At 37.8% G+C, this 23,769-nt stretch overlaps 1 protein-coding gene across 2 annotated transcripts; it reads right to left on the reverse strand.

Annotated features, from left to right (window-relative positions):
- Positions 1-1,418: 1,418 nt before the first annotated feature.
- Positions 1,419-23,756, reverse strand: TXK (TXK tyrosine kinase). 2 transcript variants are annotated; one of them, XM_072928148.1, is made up of 15 exons: positions 22,009-23,756; positions 15,458-15,509; positions 15,150-15,243; positions 14,750-14,955; positions 13,639-13,704; positions 12,972-13,026; positions 12,075-12,154; positions 10,556-10,683; positions 9,363-9,437; positions 8,277-8,448; positions 7,355-7,571; positions 6,383-6,447; positions 4,247-4,365; positions 3,626-3,783; positions 1,419-2,321 (listed from the first exon to the last, which is right to left on the reverse strand). In XM_072928148.1, exons 1-15 carry the CDS (start codon positions 22,022-22,024, stop codon positions 2,253-2,255), a joined length of 1,572 nt encoding a protein of 523 aa, XP_072784249.1. In that variant the 5' UTR covers positions 22,025-23,756; the 3' UTR covers positions 1,419-2,252. The 2 variants fall into 2 exon arrangements, with proteins under 2 accessions (XP_072784249.1, XP_072784250.1); XM_072928149.1 differs by lacking the exons at positions 15,150-15,243; positions 15,458-15,509; positions 22,009-23,756 and having other exon boundaries at positions 14,750-15,143.
- Between the last annotated feature and the right edge of the window lie 13 nt (positions 23,757-23,769).

A 23,769-nucleotide genomic window follows, 5' to 3' on the forward strand; every position in this document is an offset into this window, starting at 1 on the left:
TTGTGTTTTTCTTTTATTTACTGTCAGCTTGATGATAGCAGCTGTTAAATTTATTCTGTCAGAATGTTAATAACATCTTCTTCAATTTTTCCCCCAAACAACCTACAAAAAGATTATATTGGGAAGTGGAAGCCTGGTAGGCAAGCCTTATTGGCTCCAGTTATTAGACCAGCATGTTTCCAGGATGGGTGCACATTCACCATGGGACAGCTCAGTGAGACAGGCTGGAGCAAGGTGCTTTGAGTACATAAACCTAATGGAGCTGGTTTTTACTGCATGGTGCTGTAATGTATTACACATTAACTTGCAGTATATGGCAAACCAGTTTTACAAGAGCTGCTTAAAAGGATGTTTCATATATTATTCAAAGTCCCCATGTACTTTATATTGTGGAGAGAATTTGAATTTCACATTTATAGCCCATCATCTCCTGAAAAGCTTTGCACTTCCGTTGCCTGGGCATAAACTATGGTGAGCTCCATGTGTGTACTGTGCTGTCGTCTCAATTTTGGCTGAGGGAGCAGAGCCAGGACAGCTGACCTGAAGTGGCCAAAGGGATATTTCACACCACAGAATGTCATGATCGTTGTATAAACTGGGGGGGAGAGGCTGGGGGCTGCTGGTCACTCCCTGTGGATGGGCTGGGCACCAGTCAGCAGGGGGTGAGCACTGGTACTGTGCATCACTTGTTTCTCTAGGGTTTTATTCCTCTCTCTTTCTCCTTTTAATCACTGTTGCTATTGTTACATCTTACTTTGTTTCAGTTAATAACCTGTTCTTATCTCAACCCACAAGTTTTACCTTCTGCTTCTCTATCCCACCAGGGCAGAGGCCGTGAGCAAGCAGCTGCATGGTTCTGTTGCCAGTTGAGGCTAAGCCACAACAGTTGTAGGTCTGCATTCAGTCATAGGTCTGATAAAGGGTTGAATGCTCATAAATAAATTGATTATGAAAGTAAACAGTGACATCAGTTACTGGCAATTATTCTGGGAAGTTACATGGAATAATGAGAATATCATGGTTTACTTAATGCAGAAATGCCTTAGAAGTGTGTTTGAAGGTACTCCCAAAAGTTCAAACAGTGGGACTAACAACTTCCTTTCCCAAGGGTTGATGACTATCAAAACGCTATTGCAGTAAGGATGACTGATTACTGCCAGGACTATATTTGATTATGAAATGCCACCATCCTTTGGAAATTCATATTTTTGTGGGATTTTCTATATTTAATTTTAATGTTACAGTTATTTTTTAAATTTGGAAATAAAAAATTTAACTGTGACTCAATTTGTGACCAAAATTAAATTGAAGTCAATCGTTCTTTATCTAGCACGTTTTACAAATTTTACCTACAAAGCCCTATAAAACTAAATATTGTGATGTATTTACCTATAAATAATTCACAATGCAATCACAAATTTCCAAGAACATATTTATTTGTAATGATCTGACTATTTTGCTTTAAATAATTATGAATTCCATCTACCTTTCCTTCCCTACAACATATTGGTGTTGACCATAGTTAAGATTTAAAATTAAAAGTGAATAATAACATAAGAAGTAGGGTCACTGACGTGTCCATGTAAGGTATCATAGGATCCATCTGAGCTTTACTGTCAGGTTCCAGTTTTAACTTGCCCATTAACCATTCTGGACATTTGCAAGGGGAGGGCTAAGGCACTGCTTTGTCCAAGTAGTGGGTCCAGGCACACGTGTGGATACTGCTCCAGCAGCCAGTCACTTAGCTTGCTGTCCCTTGGACAGAGCCCTGCTCTGCTTCTCCAGGGCTGGATGCTTTGCAGTGCACAAGGACCTGCCTTTAAAAGTGACCTAACCAGAGCTTATCAGAGGTTCTTTCATCATCCTTGCTGCTGTCAATCAGTATTCCCCGGTGCATGAGTCATAGCAAGTATAAATAATGTAATAATATTGATGCAAGAATTAGTGTAGCTCTGAACAAAATAATGAATAAAAAGATCTATAAGGTGAGTAGGCTTGGTTACTGCTTTTCAAACAGATTTTTCTCCCTACCATGCAAACAAAGCCTTGAGAGGCCCAAACCAGCGTCCTGGAGTATCTTTCTCAAATAAGAAAAACTGTGCCAAGACCAAACAGCTGCTTCAATATGTAGGATACTGGTACTGTGATTTAGGTAGAGACCTCTCTAAAAGGTTGAGGTTTTCTGTACCAGCTACATTAGTGGCATGTTTAATGCTAACCTTTCAGAAAATATATTGGTATAAAATCTGTGATTATGTCATCTCTGTTAGATCTCTGAGGGTCACTGTTAACTCTGCAAAAGTAGGACGTCCTTCAGGTTTCTGTAAAGAAAAGCAGAGGATAAACTTGTGTTAGCAGATTGGTTGAATACAGTACCAGATTTCAGAAATTAGATATAAGTACATATGAGATACCACTTTAAAATTATATTTCATTTTATTAATACATAAGAAAAGATCAAGTATGTCATTTTAGAGAAAAAAAAATCCTGTTATTCATGACACCAGCAGCATGAGCACAGACACTTGTAAAAAATTCCTGAAATTTCTTTATACTTATTTCAATGCTGCAACAGAATTCTTATGGAATTTCTTCATGCAGTAGGTCTATGGAAAGCCCTACCTGTCAGGAAAACATGGTACTCAGGAATGCTTCCTGTGCTTTTGGAAAAGGATCTTCACTGCTGTATAATTTGAAGTGCTGCAGCTCAGTATGGAACAAAAACCTCTCTGGTGGCAGACAGGAAAGAGAACTTCTTCCCTATGATCTCTCTGCTGGCTGGCACCTTCGTGGATATTTGCAGTAACCAGGCAAGTTGGATGTAATTTAGATTTCCATCTCCTAAGCATTTTTTTTTTTTTTAATGCAGGATTTAAAAATTTTATTCAGAGTAGGAGACAGTGGTAGCGACAAGATTGTTCAGCTACTCACTGTGCACGCCTGCACATTTACATGAAAAAATTGCACACAAAGCTCTTCTGAAAGGACTTTTAACCTAAAATAAAGATTTGTTTCTTCTAGAGACTAGAGAAAGAGGGCCCTTAAGGGATTAATCAGATGGAGAAGTTGATGAAATCAGTGTTTTGTTACCAATAAAGGAAATAATAGGTGCTGGACATACGATGAAAGAACATGAAGTACTAAATCAGCTTGGAGAGGGTGAAAGAGGTGCAGCCTAGGGGCTGTACTGATGTACAGAGATACTGATATACACTTGAAATAGGAGTTTCAAAATCTACATTTAGTGTGCATATCCACTTGGTATATGAATGTGTTATCATTCAGAGCAGATCTAGAGAGAGCCATGCATGATACAAAGGCACAAAAAAGGTATCACATTGGACCCAGCAGAGAAACATGACAACAGTGGCATATTCCAACCTAGGGATGGTCTAGATCTATTGTACTGATAGTGTGCTCTGTATTTCTTGGCTGCAACAGTCAAAAGAAGCAGAGGCTTGCAAACTTTGGTGTGATTTGTGAAAAACATTGTTGGAGATGCTGAGAATGCCACAGATGTGAAATAAGGATTTCATGCCTTGAGCTTTTAAGATTGCTTTTATATCCATGTTAAAAATTAAGAACAAAGTTAATACCTCAGGGGGAAAAAAAATGGGGAACAAACCTCATGCCAGCAGCTGTACATGACTTTGTACACAGGAAGTGATGCCAAATGTGGTCGATAAAGTCGGTTACCCTGAGAAATCTCACGGACAACTTCAGCATTTGACTTGGTTTCAAAAGGCATTTTGCCTTCTGTGAAAACTTCCCACATGAGTACACCTAGAAGTGAACCAAAAATAGGTTTAGGACAAAATAAAAGATGCCGAACACACAAGCTTTTAACAAAATTAGGAGAATAAAAACACTCCTGATATTTCTGTGTGTTGAAAAATGAATGAAAATACAGGCAGTCTGAGCTGAATGAAGGATACAACCCAAACAAATTTCAACTAAAATAATTCTGCTCTCTTTTAAGTCAGCTAAGGTGACAGTCCATGAAACTCAGATGAATATGTTTGGCTAGTGAGGACTCATCAGAAATGCACATTTCAGTCAAAATCTACTTTTTGACCTCTACTTTCAAAACCTTCTGAATGAAAAATCCATTTGTCCAATATAAGCGAACTGAAAAATGGAAAGGACTGAAGTTTAAGATGGGTAGCATGGGTAAAAGTTTACACTTTCCTAAATCACATCAGTAGTTTTAGGGAAGCATGGTTGCCCTTTCACCTAATCAACTCACCAAATGACCAGACATCTGATTTGCTGCTGTATTTTTTGAAATGAAAGACTTCAGGAGATGACCATTTGACTGGAAACTTGGCACCTGAAGAGCTGATATATTGATCATCAATGACATACCTGAAGAATAAGAGGAAACCACATATATTTGAATGAGTGATATTTCTACAAATGGGTTAGAATTCCAGAAAAATAGTGTTAATTTGGAAATAACAAAATTACATCACTATTTTAGTATAAAATGTGCACCAAAAAAAAACACACGGGAAGCTATGTACTTAAAGACATTTCTGTTTAAATTAATTATTTGGATTATTCATCAGAAATATGTCAGAATAAAACATTTTTATATGAGCACAAGACTGACAGGATGGTTATTATTGTCATATTTTGGGTATATATTAATGCGCCACAACACTTCATCATGGGCAGGAAAATCCGCAGCAATAAGTAATTAGTCTTTTTGTAAAAGGATCCTTATTTTCAACTGCTTGTTCTACCCGAATAAGACTCTTGCTGTCCATTTTCACAGATACCATATCAGGGACATTGTTACCAAAGCAACATACAAAGAAATGTTCATCACGTTTGAGGCAACAGTCTTTTAGGTGCACTAAAGTAATTGTTCTTCCCCAAGATTATAGGAGCTGACCTCCCAGATAAAATGAAATTATGTGCCTAATGCAGGCATTCATAGGGCAACACTTTAAATGATTACTAGGCTGACGCCAACATACTTACAAACTCTGGGCTCATTGTCCAAGTATTAAGGCTCCTGAGCAGATCACAGATGTGCAGTACACAGTTATTCTCAGGGAAAGCATAAATGTAATGTTTTTAAAGCACCTTTTGAAGGAGGTCATATTGAAATAAATAATCTTTTTGCCTCACTTTCTCATTTTGGTGCAGGGACAGAAACATGGGAGGCTATTAAATAAGGAACATATGAAATAGCAGTACAAAATAATCTATAGTAGCTGTTGTGTGAGCTCTAAATAATTAGGTTGTGTTCCCATCATTTCTCCACAGCCTCCCCAGGAGAGTGAGTCCTAGAGCCACACCACTGATCTCCACTTTGTGGCCACAGTGAGCCATTCAGGTCCATTATTCTTAGGCTGGACCCTGACAGCCACCTTGGTTTTACTGTATTTTCTGATTCATTTGAATAAGTCTAGAGCCCTGATACTGGCCTTACCCTTTTGGGGAGCAGTGTAAGCATGGTACAGGATAGCCCTTTGGAGAACAAGTCCTTAGCTACAAACTGCTAGGGTGTTGTAAGCCTGAGGTTAGAAACAGGAGGCAAAGCCGAAGGAGCGTGGCTGTGCTGACCTAATAACTTGCAGCCGCAGCCACAAGCTAAGTGTTACCACAACCTTCTGCTCAAAGCCACTGACAGTCTTACAAGCTCATCTGCTTCCTAAGCAAGCTGATTCAGTCTGCTAATCCATGGAAAAAACAGCCAGTAAAACACAAAAGTGGAGAGCTTTGTACTGGCCTTGCAAGAGGAAAGAAGAAAGAAGGCATCCCTTTTGGTTAGCAGTCACTTGGCCAGATCATCTGTGTCCTCTGAGGAAAGTCTGTGAGGCTAGAGCTACGTTTCTCAGGCTGCTGCCTGTCAGAGTTGAGAGTGCTCTCTTTCCTCACTTTGGCTGCTTTCATCACTAAGCAGGAAAACCACATCCCTGCTAGAGCAGCACGTATCACACTTCCTGCCCACATGGTCCTCCCAACATCCTGCCTCTCCCACTCAGCTACCGCTGCCTCCAGATGTCAGCACCAGCTTCCAGTTCTGTCCCTAGCGACTTTCTGACTTCCATCCTGCTCAGGAAAGCTGGGGAACTTCTTTCTTCAAGCTTCTGGCTGCCCTGTGCACTCTGGGCATTTCTCTGTCCATAAACACCTCTGACATTTACCTGGCACTTTGTTTACCTATCTGCACTCACCAAGAGCAAGAGGAGGACGCAACATCCAGTTCATGGTACAGTGGTTAAACATCATTACAATTTTCATCAGGATTCAATAATTACCCACAATGGGATTCCTCAAACCAGTGAAGCTAGCAGTGAGGTTAACTAAAGATCATGCTGCAGCTGTCTGAGAATATGTTCTCACAAAACTTTTCTCAACGGCCTCGTACCTTGCCATGCCAAAGTCAGATACTTTAACGACGTGCTCCACATTGACCAAACAGTTTCTTGCAGCCTGGGGAAAATGGGAGAAACACATCTGAAATCTGTGCTAAAGAATTTTAAGAGAAATACAGCAGCTGATTATATTTGCTTTAGCTCATGCTGTTTATATCTGAAAGGAGATAAGTGTATTGATCAAAAATATTCGTTAATTTTTGTATTAGTGAATTTTTGACTCTGAGTCAGTGAACATATTTCACTACTGTGTAGTTACACATACATAGCACATAGCAACTTAAATGTTTGTAGTATGACTTGCAATATTACATACTATTGCAATACTTACATATTCTTGAACAGTGAAAGACTTTTAGGCTGCAGAGTCTAATGATCCAACCTGATATTTTCCTGAATATCAACACTAGGGATAATTAGTGTAAATTTTTTAATTTGTTCTGTGATGTTTTCATTACAGAAATTAGGAACCTCCTGATAATTTTCAAGATTTTACATTTCTTCATGCAGCTAGGTAGGAGAGGAGGATTTCCTTTCTACATCCAAATGTAAGCATTGAAAAAGTATCAAGGAGTAAAGAAATAAACTCCTTTCCTCTAATTCTCTGCCTATGGACAGAAAAGACATTCATATATCCCAGCATTAATGAATGGCTGTAGGGAGCAAAAAAAATATAGATAGAAAAATATTTCAATTTTTTAAAATTCTCATTGTTGCTGACCTTTTGTAATGCTGTAATTTTGGTTGTGTTCTAATCACTTTTGCATTGAGATGTCCTAATGGAAAAACTTCTCTCAAGTAGTTTTTTGAGCTGTCCATGGGCAAAACAAAAGCTGAAAAATTTGGGCTTGCCTTATTAGATCCTACACAGCTGAAATCTTACAGGATAGCATCCCATTAAATGCAACAGCACATTCTTTACTACAAATATTTTATGAGAATTTCAGAAAACCTGTTGTACTCACCAAATCACGGTGAATAAAGCCATTTCTTTCCAGATATTCCATCCCTTCACAAACATCCTGGCACATGCTCAGGAGAACATCTCTGCTGAGTTTTCCCCGCCTTTGCCGAAAGTAATTGAGCAGGCAACCATTTTCCATGAATTCAGTCACAACGTAGAGAGGTTTGTGATGTGTGCACACTCCATAAAGCTGGACCAGCTTTGGGTGGGAAAGTTTCCTGTTTAAAATCACATTTTAGACAGGATAATATTTGTTCTTGGCAGGTAAGTAAACCTTTGATTCTCATGATGGTTTTGAAAAATATTTTCACTATATAATAAACAGTGTCCTATTCAGCTGCCTTCAGAGTTCTCCCAGTAATTACATTTCTCTCTACAACTTCCTCCAAAAAGTTCACTCTGTGAACTCAAAATTGTTCATCGGTTATATAAATGCAGTGAATGCAAAGCTTGATTTGGTTGATGCAAAATGGAAAGGTCTAGTTATACTTAGCTTTCAGGCAGGGGCCTTGACCCTGCAGGGGTTCATCTCTTCTGGGCTTTGCCAAGACCTCATGTGAATGCTTTCCTAATTTTTTTAAATTTGCAGGTATGGTAGTACGGTTTCTCAAAAGCTTTAGTTGGATAGACACTCTGCCAGTGTTTCTAGAGATACTGAATTATAGATTAAAGAATAGTTGCAGGAGCACATTTACATTTTACCAGAACTTTTATTCCCCACTGAGCTCCACAGTACAAAACAAGGCACACTCTAAAGAAAGAGTCTGGGCATAGGAAGCATCTGCATCATCTTGGTTCAGACCCTTATGCCAGCCTCTCTGTCCCACACATCCACCATTCCCATCAAACTGCTTTGTTTGTTTGAAATGGAATTAGGTTATATTTATCTCTTGGTAAACTGACATAATAGCTTTTGTACTTACATCATCAGTTTGGCCTCCTCTATGAAATCATCTTCAGACATTGCACCTTCATTGATTGTTTTGATGGCAACCTTGATAGTCTCTTTCCATTTACCAAGATAAACAACTCCAAACTGCCCACGCCCAAGTTCTTTCAGTAACAACAGTTCAGATGGGTTTAATCCCCACTCCTCTGCAAAAGGAACCCAAAATGTCAGGAGAGTCAGGCCAGCCTTCCTGAGCCATGCTCCAGGAGACACACCTTGCTGATGGCAGTTAATGAACACTGCAAAGCATTGCACTTGTTCATCAACTATAACATGAGTATTAAATATCTGAAAACTTTCACTGGCTCATATATGTTTAAATAGAAATGCTATTTTTCAGCTTAAAGAATGTGATTAGTAATTTTGCTTAATGTAGGAATGTCTGAGGCAAGTGTTAACTTTGATTACGCATGAGAACCTTTTTGACACTATGATATCTGATGCTTTTAGCTACAAACCAGTTCCAGGTGGATAGCATAGCTACAGAAATAGTCACTGGCTACCTGTGTTGTAATAACTACAATAGTTCAACCCTTCAGAAATTAAGATTGAGACTGATGGGAACATGAAAGATACTGTTTTGGAGGTTCCTATTGTCCCATAGATGATATGAGATTCCTGATCCATATACACAAAACCGGCATTTATTGCTTGTTTAATACCACATAAAATTCCATTCTTATTTCTAAAACCTGCAGAACTGAGAGAGAAAATCTCCATAAATAGTATTAATTTCAGGTTTCAGTTTTGGTTTCCTAAGCATTTACATAAATCAAATAGCCTTTCAAAAGCTATTAAACATCTGTTTGAGTCTTAGGTTTGCTTAGAAAAGTCCAAACTCTGAATGCACTGGTGGTTGTAACAGAAGCACAACAGCCACTGCACAGAAGCAGCTGAGACAGGTGTCTCTTTTGGTACTGACACCTTACACTGTTTATGTGTTTATTATTACCAAGGAATTTCACAGATACAACTTAATTATTAAGCTGGGTGAATATTAGTGAAATTCTTGCCTCAGCAGAGAGCTAAATCTCCTTCAAAAGAAGATAAAAAAATTTACCGTAACTCAATCCTGTGTTCTCTGCTGAAGTACATCCATCTGATCCGACTGGATATCGGAGACGTGTGATAAGACCTGTAGAGGACAAAGCCACAATATTCTGCTGACAAATTACTTAATTTTAAAATACACTATATTATACCTCTTCTCAAACAAAACTACTTGGAATATGACATAAATTTCTTATTTCTTGAAGTTACAGTTTGCTCAGATAAAAAACTACAGTGAGAAGAAGTTGAGAAAGACTATTTAATAGGACCCTGACTACAAAAGCACTTCTACTTTCATAAAGCCAATAGTAATACTCTTGCTTTTTTGTACCATGTTAGTGATCTTAAATGAACTCTAAAATACTGTATCACCAACCTAAGCAGGGTCTGCCAGCATGACTTCCAGGTTTGAAATATTTTTATGTCTGTCATTTATTTTCTTTGCATTCATAAGGCAACAATACTAGTGAATACATCCTTCACCAAGGACTCCCAGAATTCATTGATTCTTCAAACTATTACTTTTAGGGCCAATTCTGCTACAAATTCTCCTCCCTCCAGCAAAAGGCTCTGTCCATTCCCATATCTTCCTCTCTAGTGCAAGGAATCTCTATGTGTTTTCCCATCTTCCCTCATTCAGAGTAAAACCATTTTATATTGTATTAAAATGATGGGCAGAACCAAGGTGAAGGATATTTTTTATGCTAAAAATTATAAAAATCTGCCATAAGCCAATGGTTAGAGGTGTCTAACCTTGGTAAGCTGAACACCAGTGTTAGAGAGTCCCTGTGCTCTCTAATTCTGCCCTTGATTGTTTGTGGTATGGGTTAGTTTTTTTTTCAAAATCAGTAGAATGCTGCCTGCTGATGCACAGCATAGCTCCTGCTTTTATTAGATTGCATGCATGCAGGTCCATGTTGTAGACAATGAAAGAATTATGATCAAATTTCACTCAAGTCCCATTCAGTCAAATGTGAACCAAGAGAATACAAAGCAGGCTTTTATCTTTGCTAAACTCATTTAATACACGTAGACAATTTTGGTAGTTTCACTTCCCCCACAGTATATGCACATGACAGCTTTGACTTTGGCAGAAGGAATTAAGGCATATTTGAATTCATTAGCAATAGAAACACCTGTGTCTCTTTTGTAAGGAAAGTATTAGAAAAAGATGTAAAACCATTATCAGCTCACGTGCATTACCTGCAGCATTGTGTTGATGATACTCGATGAGTTCAGGAACGGATGAAAAGAGATAATTTTCTGCTACATAATATAGTCCCAAGTGATTTTGTTTAATGTGATAATGTAGAATATCTCCATTATGACTTCTGAAATCAACAAAGCATTATAATTTTCAGGTTTTAATTTTATAAAAATAATTTATACTATAAAGCTGCTTAAATTTCACTATGGAAACAGAAAAATCTGAAAACTTGGGACACAGTTCTCAGCTTAAAATGGCTGTGTGTAGCAATGGCTACTGTTTCAGGAGAAAAGAGATTCCTTGACCGACTCTTTCTCCCAACTTTGGGAGATAATTGCACAATGTCTTTTGTTGGCCAAATATTTTTTACCCCTGTATCATTGCACTCATAAGAAATAGCCACAGTGTTTAAGAAGTGCTCCTCCTCATTTAGCATTTATTTGAATATAACCTCTTAAAATTAAAATGTTATGAATTACCAGCATTTTCTCCCAAAAACTTAAACACATACTCATGCATATAATGAGATTAAATTTTCAGTTCTACTTCTTCAAAGAGTCTTCATCGGAGCTTTTATTTGACACCTTTGTTTTTCTGAATTTCTTTGCATTATCTGTCATTTTTGCTTTCTGTATATTTTGCTGTCTGCTTATCCCTGCTTTCTGTTGACACTCAAAATTAAGCAGTTAAGTTTGCATTTCAGGCTGGTGGTTGCTGAAGGTTAGTACTCTAAATTGTGGACACCTGGTCACAACAAGCAGAGATCAGAATACAGAAACATTATGCACTCTGCATTACTGAGTCATTGTCAGAAACACTACTGAGCCTACAGAAATTGCGAGCCTGTCCCCAGCACAGGGACAGTGGAGAGAGCTGGCCCCAGGTTTCCAAGGAGGGAATGGAGGGAGGGAGGAAGAGGGTAGAGCTAACAGCAAAACCTTTGCTACTCTCACCTCTAGCTTGCTGTAAGAGGCAGAGAAGAAAAGCAGACACAGTTGATACAAGGGGATGTAGGAGGGCTGATGAAGAGGGTATAAGACAGCTTGAAATAGGTTAAATCAGTGCTGTAGGTGATTACTGGTACCAGCAAGTGTGAGTCCTGTGGCTGTTGTCTGGCAAGAGTAAGACTGCACAGTAGGGGTAAGGTGATTTTAGGAGACAAACAGGTGAATTTTGAGGACAGCCAAGTCTGGGATGAATTTACAGTGCACAGAGGCTGTGGAGAAAGGAAACAATTTGGTGCAGTGGCCAAAGGCTGCAGCACCATTTCCACAGCAGATCATTGGAGAATTTCAGTGAGCGCAGCTAATCTTGTCTTGCCAGGACATTTGCACACTGACTCCCAGATCCACTGCCCACCATGATCTTTTCTGCACACAGGGTGATTAACTCTGCACAAACAGCATCCCAGTGTTCCCTGCTCTTGTGCACTGCATGTCCTATTATTCTGAGGAGCCTGGAGGAAGCTTTTCCACCACCACTTGATTCAGACCCTAACCATTCAGAGGAACTCACCCCTTAGCCCGTGAATACATGGACAGTGTAAGAAGACCCTGTTGGCTTGAATCTCTGACAACAAACGCACCTTCTTTGGGCTGAAAAGAAATCAAAGTAGAATTATTTATGCTTTTGAGCTTCAGTAATGCTCCCTTGAGACAGGACTTGCAGCTGATTACCAAATTCTGGAAAATACCTATGACTATTTGGGAGGAAAATAAAGAAGTGGAGAACAGGAATGGATATTCAAGTACAGGGCAGAGCTAAATAAACCCAGAGAAAATAATAAGTGCCAGGTAACTTTTTAGAGATAAGTAATTTAGCTGAATTATACTCTTCAGTGTGAAGTAGTGAAAATGCTTTGATTTACTAAAAAATCAAATTGTACATATCATGAGGAAAAAAAATCGAGTTAAAACAATTCTGTCTGACATGTTCTTCCTTGGTCTTTCTTGTCCCGGGCCCGAGCAAAGACCCAATGAGTTTGACTGAGTTAGGCACTTTGATAACTGACAGGGTAGAATGCAATGTGGATTGTTTGCTCTATATTTAAGGAAGATGCAGTGATTTGTTAAGTTCTGCTAAACTCAGAGCTAATTAACTTACTACATGGATTTCAGTTTTCAATGTCTAATATAACAGACAAGCACAGTAAGCTATGTAATTGTATTTATCTGGCATGGAAAATCTACATAGAATTTGCTGGGGCTACAACTTAAAGCTTTGTGAAGTCTGGATTGTCTGCACTTTACACTTACACCAGAAAGCCTTTTCATTTTAAAGTAGAAATCTTAAAATGTACTTTCTCTCTTACAGAATACCAAACAGATTTTGATTTGACTGTGATAACGCTCTTGATGCCTCTAGTGATAGATATTTTTCAGTACTGTTAGCTTGATGTGTAAGCTGAGTTACCTTCTGGCGCAAAAGAAGTTCTGCCTGGCTTCTGTTTATGTTTCTGCAGTACCACCTGCAACAAGGAGATAAAGCCAGTAAAAATGAATGTTTGCTTTGTTTCACAGTTTAGTAGTTGCATTATTCCAAGTCAAAAACATGTTTAGAAATATCATTGTATATGAACATGTTTGGAATTTGGAATGATTTTATTAGACCAGTTTTTTTTTAGAACTTTTGGGCCCCAATTTACTGTGACTAAATATTAGCTCAAATAAAAGAAACCCCAGGGAAAAAAAAAAAAAAAAGTTATGCCAAACTGTGATAAAATTTACAGTCCTGAATGATTTGTCAAGCCTCTCTTCTCTACAATTTTTCTGAATTTTAATCTTCTCTCCAGTAATTTAAATTTATAGTAATTGGAAATAGCTACATGATCACAAGCAAAGATCAGAATACAGAAACATTATGCATTGGGTCTACACAAACAGGAAAAATCTGGATTCTGACACTATGATTCATGCACATGAATGTTAATTCATTTTAAGAGTAATGATTTGTAACAAAAAAGAAAGCTTTTGATAAACATGTTCATGTCTAAAAAGAAATTGAAGGATCAAACATTAAAATGTATCTGCAATCCATTTTCAAAAATTAAAGCACAATTACAATTTTCAAAGGTACTTACTTGTATGTTTCTAAATTGCTTTTCTTGTTCTCGGTAACATAGTTTCTGGGAATTAGGCCTTCATTCCTGAAACAACATATTTGAGATAATATCATAGTATGGTATAAAAAATTAGTAGGATTAAGATATTCATTATCCTTTTGTTGAATTACAAAGGTTCCTAATACTAGGGGCTATGTTGCTAGATACTGAATTCCAGCATTAGAACTGAATAAAAATTTGAGTCCTTTCATCCCAGGCATAACCTTTTTGTCCCACAACTGTGGATGGCTACTCAAATGAGAAAGCCAGATGGTATACGCTAAGATTTAGGAATAAAAAGTATTTTTCTTCTGAACCAGAAGCCACCATCCTTATTTCTGGCCTATACAAACTTCCTATATCAAGTTCTTTCCTGTATCAAGAAATACAAAGTGTGTGCTTGCTTGTATATACAAAATAGTTGTCAGTATACTTTTGCTGAAAACATTCGTTGAGAAAAGGCATTTAAAATATTTAAAGGAGAAATCTGAAGGGAAAGGAGGTGATTATAATATAACATACAATTATTTCCAACGTCAGAATACAGGATACACTGAAGAAAATGCAAAGCAGAAAGGGGAGCAACACAAAACAAACAGAAGTGTGAAAAGAATCCTAATTGAAGTTATCTAGTTCTCTAAAATTTTGGTATAAGATTATGTTTGGGTATTTTGGGTAAGAGGCTATGTTTCAGGTATGTCTTCATAATCTCTATGGTTTCATAAAGTTTTTACATGTACATGCTCCATTGTAAAGTACTTGAAATTATGGAAAGCTGGATTTGCACATGGCTCAGAGCCCAGTGATTCACATGGTCTTCAAACACCTTTATGTTACTCAGGAACTTACTGAATGTAGGGCTTAACTCTGAATTCCCAACAAATTCTAGATTCCCAATCCATTTCTGGGGTGTCAAACCCTGCTGAAAATCTGCTCAGTCAATCTGTGTGCCTCATATATAGTTGAACACTTTCAAGCCTATTTCTAAATAGTCTCATAAGTCTCATTCTATCTGCCCACTTTTGCACAGGTTGCTTTAGGCATTTTTCTTTCTGTGTAGAGAAATTGAAATAAATGGCCTCTCTCTTACCCATGTCGGTCTCTTGCCCTCCACCAGAGCGGATCATACTTTTCGAGGATAATGTATTCTTCTGATTTCTTGAGAGGTAAATCTAAAGGCCCTCTAGCAAAGAAGTCACAGAGTGCAATAACTCTGGGTTTGTTTGTGTAGTCTTCGAAGGCCTCAGGAGGCAGAGGAGGTAATGGCTTGTCCTTAAACTGTAATTGTCTGTTGCGCTGCTGAGAAATCAAAGTATTTTTCATAACTGGTCTTTTCTTTCTACTGTAGATTGCTTAGTTTTCATTACTCTGTAATTTTTATGCAACAAAGAATTTTATATGCTCAAGAGCTAGTTACTTATTCTGGTACTGAGCCACTGTATGTTAAATCACCTCAATTCTCTCTTTTCACCTGCCAAAATGTTACTTACCTCACACTTCCAAATAGATTCATAGGAAACGTCTGGTTGTGAAGCAGAGTACTGGGTCGCATCAGGGTCCAGGTTCACTTTTGTTCTCATTTCTCTGATTTTGAAAAACATGAAGCACTTGTGTGAATGTGTGTATCTGTAAACATCCACATATCCATGGCTATCCATGCCTTCCTTCATTAGGGATATGCAGAGTACAGTGTCTTTAAACTTCCACATATTTGCTCTTCTATTGCAAATGGAGGCATTTTAAGAAATCCTGTATGTGTAGATACTTAATTACTGAAAAGCTTAAGCATTTCACATACCTTTCTTGCACTGAGCAGCAGCAGCAGCAGAAAACAGACTGGATAGTGTGATCTGTGAACAAGAACATTTTCCATATTTTCAGTGTTCCTGTTTGTTTGTTCACAAAACTTACAGAATTAAGGACTATCCTAAGTTCTTACACCTGCTGTTAGTTCTGTCTTGCAGTGAGGTATCTAACAAATCATCACAGCTGAATTTGCAGCCACCAAAACCAGCAGATCTTTCCTACCACAGTCTTGTTTACAATGTTTTGGCAATTATGAGGCTATATGTATGAGTTAAATCAGCTCACTAATTCAGCAAAAAATAAATAATAAAAAAGATACATTATCAGCCAAATTCATACTGATTTGTCTGATTACACCACCCTGCACAAGCTCTGCCTAGTGCAATGAGGGGGATGAGAATCTTGTCAGGGACAGGAGGGAGAGAACTATTTCCTTCAGTACTGATATAATTTTTAGATTGTTCAAGCCAAATACAAAACCACACTTGCATGACAAGCTTTTCTTGATTTTGAGGTTTATTAAATGAGCCACACTATATTAACTTCTTTGAATTAATACTGATTTTCCTGTTTCTGTTGCATCCATTAATATAATAAATGCACTAACCTAGGTTTGAAGTGCAGCGACAGTATGTCCTTTACACTTGCAAGTCAAGGGTTGATAATCCTTGTTTATAAAATTGTTTCTAAAATCCAAAATACATTGGATACATCATCACAGACATCAAAAATTATAGAGAAACCAATCTATCTTGTATGTGCAGCACAGTGTGGGAATCCAGGGCTTCCCTCTGGCTGCCCTGGCAGGTCTGGGACCCTGGCAGGGGTCAGGAACCCCCCTGTACAGAGCCCCGAGAGACACTGTCTGTGATCTCTGTCCATGGAGAGGAGTTTTCAATCTTACAGGATGAATTACAAGCTTTGAGTGTTTGATAAGAGTAATAATTAAGTGTGACACGGGTGCAAAAGTAAAATTTTAGGTTTCTAGATTAGGGGTTCAGAGGGGACAAGATGGAGGAAATTGGGTGTGTCTTGTCCTTTTCCTCCTTCTTCATGCCCTCCATGTTTCACTGTGGTGTTGCCATTTTTCTATTGGTTTAGGCTGGGGACACGCTGTTTAACATAGATGATAGATATTGGCACATTATTATAAATATAGCACAGGTAGTTTCTGTATATAATGTTTGTAACATCCCACTGAGGGGCAGAGCCCCGCACGCTGCCCTGCAGGACAGACCTGCGGCAGGGCAGCAGAACATGTTAGAGATAAGCAAGAATAAACAACCTTGAAAACAGCACAGACGAATTATGGCTTCTTCTTTGGCAACGGGGCAGAAAGACAGAGACTTTCTACAATCTCGGAATCACCAATACCCACAGATTCCGACACACAGAAGATATGATATTAAATATGTTGGAAGGCATTAAAATTTGAATGAGGTAAATAAATGGTTGACACTTGGTCCACTCCTACCCAGGCTGAGGTGTTCCCAGAGCAGTTTGAGCTAAGCTGCAGCAGCTATGGTCCTGTACTCTCTCCCTCTCTACCTCATCTCACCTCAAACTAGGCAAGGCAGGAGACTAAAAGGGCACATGATCCCCTTCTGCTGGGTCAGTTCCCTGAAGTGTGTCACCCCCATGCATTTGTGTCACCCCCATGCATCACCACTGGGCAGGTAGGAGTGCAGCAGCACCTGCAGGACAGGCTCAGGTTCTCAGGTGCAAGGTACAGTCTTTTAAGAAGCATGAGAGTCAGGGATGGAGAGACAAGGTTCCCCTGATATTCAGCAGCACTAACACAAAATAAACTTTGTATCCCACTATAATGTGTCATATTTTTCTCTGCCACAGAGGTCATAGTTTGCAAAGAAGCCTCAGATTTTTAGTTGAAATAGACTTCCCAAGGTCTCAGAATTTTGCTGCTTTGTATTTCATATGATACTCCTTTGTACAGTCCCACCAGTTCCTTACCCACATTATTTGTTTGCCCTCATGGCACTTTTGTACTGTTGATCCTAATGACCTAATCCAGGCTGGAATAAATAGGATGTCCCTTCTGGTGTCCTGTGAGACTTTTTGCCATTGCCTATTACCAACTGAAAGCCAAATGTGCTAAGACTACAAATCTTAGCATTCAAACCCTTAAGCAACCTTACCACATTATGAAATGTAATTATTTTCCTTATGAAGATACATAACATAACAAATCTTGCGCTAATAAAAGAAGTGAGAATATTGGATGTCTGAATGATAAGACCAAATCTAGTTCTTAGTTGGAAGATCCCTGCCCCATATGTGGGTTGTTTAGACTGTCTTGAAAGTCATGGTGAAGTTTCCCTTAGACTATTGAATCCTGTGAAGAATCTATTGTGTGGGAAATGGATGAGCCGACAGTAATCAGAAGACACCATCAATTGTATGGTAAGTTTCCAGTGACAGCTGTGAAAAATGAAGCAATTAAAAATACCCAAGCCGGCTGACAGCAACCATCCTCTTCAAAGAAGCCAGATTAAAAAGAGATTGTCAATAAAGTTTATTTGCTGTGTAATTGTCCAGTATACATTGAATTGGCCATTTAAACCTGCCTCATAAATAGTGAACACTGTGGGTGAAAAAATGCTTGGGTTTCTTTTATTTCAGCCAGTGACATGAAGTTTAATCAATGTCTATAAAGTATGTCATTATTTGCAAATAGGAACATGATATTTGAAAACATGTCTGTTTCATCTCATTGAACCATTTAGTCTAATTAAATACATTATTTCTCATCAGTTTATTTGCTCTCCATATAAAAGTTTTTATATTTACAATATAAATATTTACAAGAAATAGAAACAGCACTGCAGACTTTCTCTGTAAAACTAGAATAATCTTCTAATTAGATTTTAAAGATACGGCTGTTAGAATGACAACAAGGGGATTAGACAGATGCTATGGACGTGTATTTCTGTCTTGTTTTCTTTATGAGCCCAGTAATTTGAGTATATTTGTAGTGTAAGGTCAGGAATCCTATTTGCCTTCAGTGAATATCAGACTTGTTTTGTTAATGGATGATTTTTATGTCTGATCCCCTCCTTTTACTGTGCTAAAAGCTATTAGTAATAAATGACTGTATGTGACATTTTAAAAAACACTCTAAGCATATATGATATAGAATATTTATCCTCTTGTCCTGTCCATAAAACCACAGAAAAGGTATAGGTTGAAGCTGTAATCGTGATGTTTCTTCCTAGTACATGTGCTTCATTTGGTGAGCAATTTTTCCAAGGGTGGAGTGTGTAACCTAATAAAGATGACAAAATAGGAGATGATAAATTCTGCAGACTGTAAATTAAGGCTCAGGTTAGACCAAGGCTGTGGATCAGACAAAACCACACTGAACCGAATAGCAGGATCTGGAGGAGTAACACAAACTTTGCACAGTTCTGCCAAAGTTTAGTTGTCCTCATTCACTCTGTTGGGAGTATTTTAAGTGGGAAATCACAGCCTATCAATCTAGCAGATATCGTCCTAAAGCAGATAATATCCAGTTCTTTGAGAATTAATTTGTCCTTATACATCTTTTCTCAGCAACTTCAGTCACTTCTGGAATTCTTTTGTCCCTGCTTTACTCCTAGAGTATTTGCAGAATTAACTCAGTAGAAATTAGTACAAGTGTAAATTAATGCAGTGCAAACTGTACATTTCTGTTTGGAAATTTGTGCTAGGAAACATTATCAAAGCCCATAGAAAAAGGCCTTCAGCTCTGCAGAGCTAAGGCCTGCTTTCGTTAAATTGACTTAAGGCTGGAAGCTTTGACCTGATGGCTTGGAATTTCAGTTCTCAAGCAAAGACTCATGTACTGATCTATGCATTTTACATCTTCCCTGGTCATTGGTAAGCTTCTTGAACTACACTTTTCCCTCCCAGTTAAATTCATATTCATTAAGTTCATAACTTAGTAACTACCCAAACTGTGATACCGTTTCAGAAAGACTTGGCCAACACTACAGATGGGGAATGCTTTGATAACTGAGCGAATAATTTGATTTAACTGGCTCTCCTCGTGGCCAAGGAAGATGCTGACACTGAAGGCTGCACAGCAGTGTGTGCTGACACGCAGCAGGAAGATGGCATTTCCTGCCTGACACATCTCACCCCCACAGGCACTCTCTCATGTCTTGTGCTCTTCCTTCCTTTCTCTTTACTCAACACCCATCAGAAAAACTAAGAAAAAATCAGAATACTTAAACTCCTGTATTTTAGGTTTTTTTTTAAAGGCTATCATTTTAAATGCAAATTAATTTAAAATATATTCTTAGAATTTACTAATTTAAAATATTTATTCTTGATTATCCCTTGTGTTAGATCACTGAAAATGGTGGAACTATTCTATGTGATTTCCTTTGATTTTTCACTAAGGACATTTTCCTAAGCAAAACACTGGATTTGTCATGGAGTGTTAGAGTCACATATTAGCTGGCCTTGATCCCCTGGTCCCTAACTCAAGCAACCACACTGAAGAGTTCATAAATTAAAGATTAGTCACTGATGGTATCACTGAGTGTTGTGCTTCAGCAAGGAAAACACATTTTGGATTCCATATTTGGAAGAGAACAGAGAGACCAGTTAGATTTGCCATATTATGAATTAGAGACTGCTTGGACAGGACACAGGAAAGAATTACAGGCTAAAAGGAAGAAATATTCCATAATTTTCAACAGTAAATTGATTTTGAAGTCTGTTAAAATAAAGTACTTATGGAGCTATCTATCATTAATTTTAGATTCCACTTCTCTGTTTCCTACCTAACCAAAAAGCTTCCCATAAATTAAAAAAGTGATCAAATCTTGCTTCTTTTAAATCTATACCAACGAAGATTTCTCCAGCACCCACAGCCCCATTAAATCTTTCAGCTCACATTCCCTCGAGTTCTATCAAAACACAAGCTTCGCAAACACATTGCTTTGATCTTCAGGGTATGTCATGACAGAACAACTAAATTCAGTAGATTAAAATCTAGTTTTAAATTAAACAAGAAAAGTATTTGAAGTGTTGAATCTAGAACTTGCCTTCTTCCTTCTTCAATTGTATAAAGAATTTTTCATTTCTTCAATTTTTGATGAAAGCTTGCCACCTGAGACAAAGTTATTTAACACAGGAACAAACAAATATAGTGCATTTCACTGCTAATGTCTTTTTCTTTCTGCAAATGAGTAGTTTAGGAGGAAGACACTTGTTTATAAACTAGCATCACACTATCTCCCTGAGTGTTGGCAAGCAAATATGCTTCCCAACACTAGCACAGAGCCATGACAGTGCTGTACTTCAGACTTATCAGGATGCTCTCTTTCAAAACAAGAAATAACCATGGCATGAGAAGCATGTAGCTAAAGTAAAAACACTAGAATACCAGTGTTTAAGCTAATCTGACAAATACTCAGCCTAAAAATGTGCAGCTGGCATCTTGATAACCAAATCTGAGTCCTGGAAATAAATTTATCTGTGCACAACAGAGCAGATGGGATGTAAGAGGAAGAAGGAAGAGATGGGTCAGCTGTCAGAAACAGCCATTTGCTTAAGCAGCTTAAGGAGTCCCATCAGAACACAGAAGGTAGAGTGTAAACACATTGTGGCCTGATACAGTCCCACAACACCCAGAGTACACTTTGGGATGATAATGTCATAATGTAGAATGTATATGTGGCAATTTCACACATATATGTGCAATCTGCCTCTCATCCTCAGTTGTTACTCACTGTAAATGGCAGCTTTAAGAAAGCAACATCAAAGACAAAAGCAACAAGTTAGAAATTAATTTTTATCATTTGCATTTTATGATTTTGCTATTTCATTGTTTTCTTTGTTTAAGTTTCTTTCTGAACTGATTCTTTCTGAATCAGTTTCCCACAGCACTACTAACACTGAAGACACTCTAGTCCACATCTAAGATTTGCACTCTTCTACCATTTTTTGCTAGAAGCTCTTGTTTTTGCAATGGAGCAGAAGATTAACTGTGTTCAACACTACAAACTCAGCTTCACCTATCAAACCCAGACCTTTGCTGTAACACGGTGTGCCTCCTGGTCTGATCTGTCAGTTTTCAACATTACTACAAAAAAAAAATCAATAACCTGGTAGAAAACCACAGCATAGTTTACTTCTAAAATCACTCTAAAATACAAGCTTTCAGCTTTAGGTGTGTGCAAGCCAAGGCTTCCTGTGTTTCCTGTGAGTTAACTCTACTCCGGAGGAACAACAGGTTTAGTTCTACCAAGCTCTCTATCCATGTCCATGCAGTTCACAACTTTAAGAACAGTATGTCGAAGTATCTCCCTATCTAGATGTAAAATTAGCTGCTTTGCTAAATCCATCGTACAACGGATGAATATTTGCGCATTAATTTTGAAAATCAAGACAAGCAGTCTTAACACAGATCCCCTTAGTGCAAGAGAAAGCAGATACATCTTTTTATGGCAATATTTAAACACTTAATTTGCTAAGTACACTGCTGTTGCACAGAACAAAACTACAAGATCAAAATACGCAGCCAAGTTTACTTACAGGTAGAAAGAATCATGTCTGGTTATCCATTTACATTAAAATGAAAATGCAAACCTCTCTTCATCAGCTGTGCCAGTAAAACAGCCCAAACTGAGCTCTTTGCTGATATGAAGCATGGTAAACCACAAATATTGCTTGATCACGCCTACTTACCTTTTATTTTAAAAAAAGACCCAAGCAGAGTAGAAGGAGAAAAAATGGTCTGCTTTCTAGTATCAAACATTTTATAGAAAAAAAAAAGTTATTAAACTGTTATCAGTAGGTCTAAGTATTTATTTTAAAAAAAGTAAAAAAGGCACAGCAGATATATATCACACAATGGTTTTGTTCAAATGGATTTTTGACCCCACCATTTGATAGAATTCAGTTATAATAAAAATGGGAGGAAGGGCTAAAGTTGCTTAAGGATAAGTGAGCTCATCCAGAAGAAATGACAGTACAGCATTTCAACCTGCCTTTGAAGACGCCAGGAGTCAGCAACACAGCTGTTCTGATCCTTTCTAAAATTAGCCACCTAAGGCTACATGCAACTAAAAAGCTAGAAACTGGGCGCCTCAGAGTTCCTGACATCCTAAATATCAAGCCCAAGTAGGCAGAAATTATCTTCAGGTACTGGGAAGAGGCAGGTGAAAGGATCAGATTCAAAGCACTCACCCACTGAGAAAACTGCTGCCTAATTTTCACACAGTTAGGGTGTCTTTTATTATACAAATTAATGATAAATATTTAATTATTGCAAAGAAATAGGCTTAAGGTTCATTGCAAGCAATTAATTTTCTGAGTTTCCTAAGCTTCATTTGGATTTTAAGGGAAATATTATTTATGACATTATGTGTTGTTGGAAGAGTTAGCAACACCATACTTTGGAGAATATTAAGAGAATGTGCGGTTCAAAGGAGCAGTTAGGGAAGGAAAGATGTGCTTGGCTTACCTTAAATGTTCAACATTGCTTTTCCCACTACTTTTTCTACTCGGCTGAGTAGAAATCCCTAGACTTTCCCTTTTACCAATACTTGCTGTTGGTATTGATTGGAGAGTGGTTTTGGACTCAGCAATTTGACAGGTTGATTTGCATGGTTGGAATAATCTTCTGAGACTTTGCCATGAAGGAAATAAGCATTTGAACCTTTTCTGGTAATCTGTAGCTTTTCAATAGAATAGCATGAGAAAAGGAAAGCACTTCTTCCAAGAAAGAGGAGGCTTCCTCATTTTGAACATAAAGGCAAACATTAAGCAAAGCAGTGTGGGAATATATATATCTTTAAAATTCATTACTGAAATACTCCAATGCCAGAATGATGGAATGTATTAAGCTATGATTACTCTTAATAATTTCATTGGAAATAAAATTCACCATACTTCTCCCTGACTACTTGCAAAAAAAAAAGAAAAAAAACCAACCCTTTCGGTGCAATCTATTTGCTATTATATATGGCACAACAGCACAAAAAACAAAAGAAAAAGAAAACCTTTAAGAGAGCTCCTCAGAAGGTGACTACAGTGAAACAGGAGTACAAATAGTCCTCACATGCACTGCTACAAAGTTAGGTTAACTGAAGTAGGCTTCAGTAAGATTGTGGAGATGCTAGCCTCCAGCAGAGGGGACAGGTCCAAGGAGAGTTCAGGTAATGCTGAACATTTCATCATGGCCAAATTCATTTAAATATGTATCCATTCTACCACATAAATATATATATATATATATATATATATATATATATATATATATATATATATAAAGAGAGAGAGAGGATGTATAAA

Source organism: Taeniopygia guttata, chromosome 4, assembly GCF_048771995.1.
Source record: "Taeniopygia guttata chromosome 4, bTaeGut7.mat, whole genome shotgun sequence".
Taxonomy (NCBI): Eukaryota; Metazoa; Chordata; class Aves; order Passeriformes; family Estrildidae; genus Taeniopygia; species Taeniopygia guttata.